The sequence below is a fragment of the Triturus cristatus genome, chromosome 12 (genome assembly GCF_964204655.1).
Source record: "Triturus cristatus chromosome 12, aTriCri1.1, whole genome shotgun sequence".
NCBI classification, from domain to species: domain Eukaryota; kingdom Metazoa; phylum Chordata; class Amphibia; order Caudata; family Salamandridae; genus Triturus; species Triturus cristatus.
Genome location: NC_140595.1, coordinates 773455660 through 773458245, shown reverse-complemented (window position 1 = coordinate 773458245; position 2586 = coordinate 773455660). Strand labels below are relative to the sequence as shown.

Below are 2586 nucleotides of genomic sequence, written 5' to 3'. Positions count from 1 at the left end.
GCAAAAGGATAATGCCTCTCAAGGCACTAAAAGGAAGCAAAAGGAGCCGGAGTATGCTGACGATATTGAATGTGCTGTATCTGATGGTAGTAATATTAATCATAATGCAGATGATTATATTACTGTGGACACTGCTGTGCCTCAATCTAGTGAGAATTTGTCCTGTTTGCCTGACAAAACACAGCTTTTTACCACATCTGCTACGAAGGAGCTCAAAGAGGGGGACATACCGGACTGCTGGAATATTGAGCAAATGCAATATTTCTGTAAAGAATATAGCTGGCTAATTGTTGAAAGTAAAAAATTAGGCTGCTCAACATGTAGATCGCTAACAACACTGGGTGCAAATAAAACCCAAGGCGTAAGGAAACAACATGCCGTGTATTTCGTACAGCATATAAAATAGGGAATCATGGACGGCCATTTGTAGATATGTCACTTGATGTTGATGTGCAACAGCTGAATGGACTAAATATGGGCCGTGTTCTACACAGTAACAATTCATGTGCTGACATTTTAGACCATATAGCTTCAGGCATGAGGAAAAAACTTGTACAGGACATATTGGAAAAAAACCGTAAAATATGCTTGTTAATTGACGAATCCACCACATTTAGTGGAAAATCTGTGCTTGTCCTTTGCTTGCGTGCTGCCGTCGCAAATGATTCTGATGTGCGTACTTTTTTTTTTTACTTACTTGAACTTGATGGCACCACAGCTAATGATATTATCACTGCTGTGACTGAGTATCTACCCAAGCATGGCTTTCATGAGGACTTTCTTCGAGAGTGTTTGATCGCCTTGGCCTGTGATGGTGCATCAGTTATGCTTGGGAAGCAGGCTGGAGTTGCAACACAGCTTCAGATTCGCTATCCAGGATTATTTGTGTGGCACTGTAGCAATCATCGGTTGGAGCTAGCTGTGGGAGATGTTATGAAAGAAATTTCAGGCATAAATCACTTTCAGATTTTCTTTGACAAACTGTATTCTTTGTACCATGCTTCACCTAAAAATCAAAGGGAACTGAGGCAGTGTGCAAAGGAAATTCAGCAGCGTTTTCTTGTAATTGGACGGATTCTTTCCATTCGCTGGGTTGCTTCCAGTGAAAGGAGCGTAAAGGCTGTTTGGCAGAGCTTTTCATCACTACACCAGCATTGCTCAAAAGTTGCTGCTGACCAAAAACGTGATGCCAGAGATAGAGCAAAATATACTGGCCTGAACAATATTCTGACCTCTTACTCATTTGTAAAGAATGTTGGTGTCATGTTGGACGCTCTAGCAGAATTCCGTGACTTTTCATGCCAGCTTCAGCGCAATGATACAACTCTTCCTGATGCTGAAAAATTGCTGACAAGGGCAGTCAGGGTCTTTGAATCAATGGTTAACACCCCTGGTCCATACACTGAGGAAGCCATGGAAGCCTGCAGCAGCCTAAAATTCAGGGGTGTAGGTCTGCATGAAAAGAGTAAATTTCCAATGATAAATGCAGGTCAATTCTACAGGAGCTTAGCTGAAAACCTAAAAACAAGATTTTCCACTACAAAATCGTCCCATGTCAGCACTAAAATGACAGACACTCCCAAAGCAGATAACTTGAAATTGTTTATGCAGCACATAAAATTGCTTTATCCTGAAAACTGGCCAGAAGACAGCATGGATATACAATATGGTGACAAGGATGTGAGGCAGCTCTGTCAAATCTTGAGAGTAAATGTGGTCGATAGTATCAGGGGATTTAGAGAGTACAAGGAAGTCAAAGCTGTCTACATGCCTCTAGATTTTATGCCATTGATGAAAGCTGTTGAAACCATTGCTGTATCCACCAGTGAATGTGAAAGAAGCTTTAGCTCTATGAATGATCTGCTTACACCAAAGAGAAATTGTCTTTCCACAAATCATCTGTTGTCTCTTCTGTTCTAGAAATGTGTAGGCCCACCTATTCAAAGGTTTGAACCACTACCATATGTTAAAACACGGTTGCAACTAGGAAGGAGATCAGCTGATGAGACAGCTTGTCGTTCACGCAACCAGGGGGGAGAAAAGTCTCCTTTTGAAGCTATGTGGACGCTTTTTTGATGAATGACAAACACTGCTGATCTTTTTATAACCTTTAATGGCAATTTTCAAGCTTCCAAATGCAGTCCCACAACATTTTCGTTTTTTTGTATTTATCCAGTACTTTAGCTCATATTTGCTGAATATGTTGGGCTTTATCTAAACTGTGTCCTGTTGGATTAATAAACTTTATTTTTTGCAATTTATCTTGGTGGACTGAATTCCAGACTGTACTTTCATTAGACCAATGCCTCTGATAAAAAGGAAAACCCGATGGCTACCTATTCAATAATCTGTCAACTAGTATTGGTCAGTAGAAAAATTGTCTACTTTTCTTCTATAATCGGGCCATGGTCGCTGAATCACTGCATAATAAATGTGATTCATGTGCAATTTGTGCACCGGCAATTTCATATGCAATATTTGAAAGAGAATGTTAAAAGTATTTTAATACATGCAAGGGTATCAACAATATATTACAGATTGAAGCAGTTTGTCATTATTCGCACCCCAAAAAAATGTGTGCGCCTT

The 2586-nt window shown here is 40.0% G+C and overlaps 1 protein-coding gene across 1 annotated transcript; it reads left to right on the top strand.

Moving 5' to 3' along the window:
* Positions 1–432: 432 nt before the first annotated feature.
* LOC146782798 (E3 SUMO-protein ligase KIAA1586-like) lies at positions 433–1920 on the top strand. The gene has a single exon (XM_085637252.1). The coding sequence runs from the start codon at positions 433–435 to the stop codon at positions 1918–1920; it is 1488 nt and encodes a 495-aa protein (XP_085493378.1).
* Positions 1921–2586: the final 666 nt, after the last annotated feature.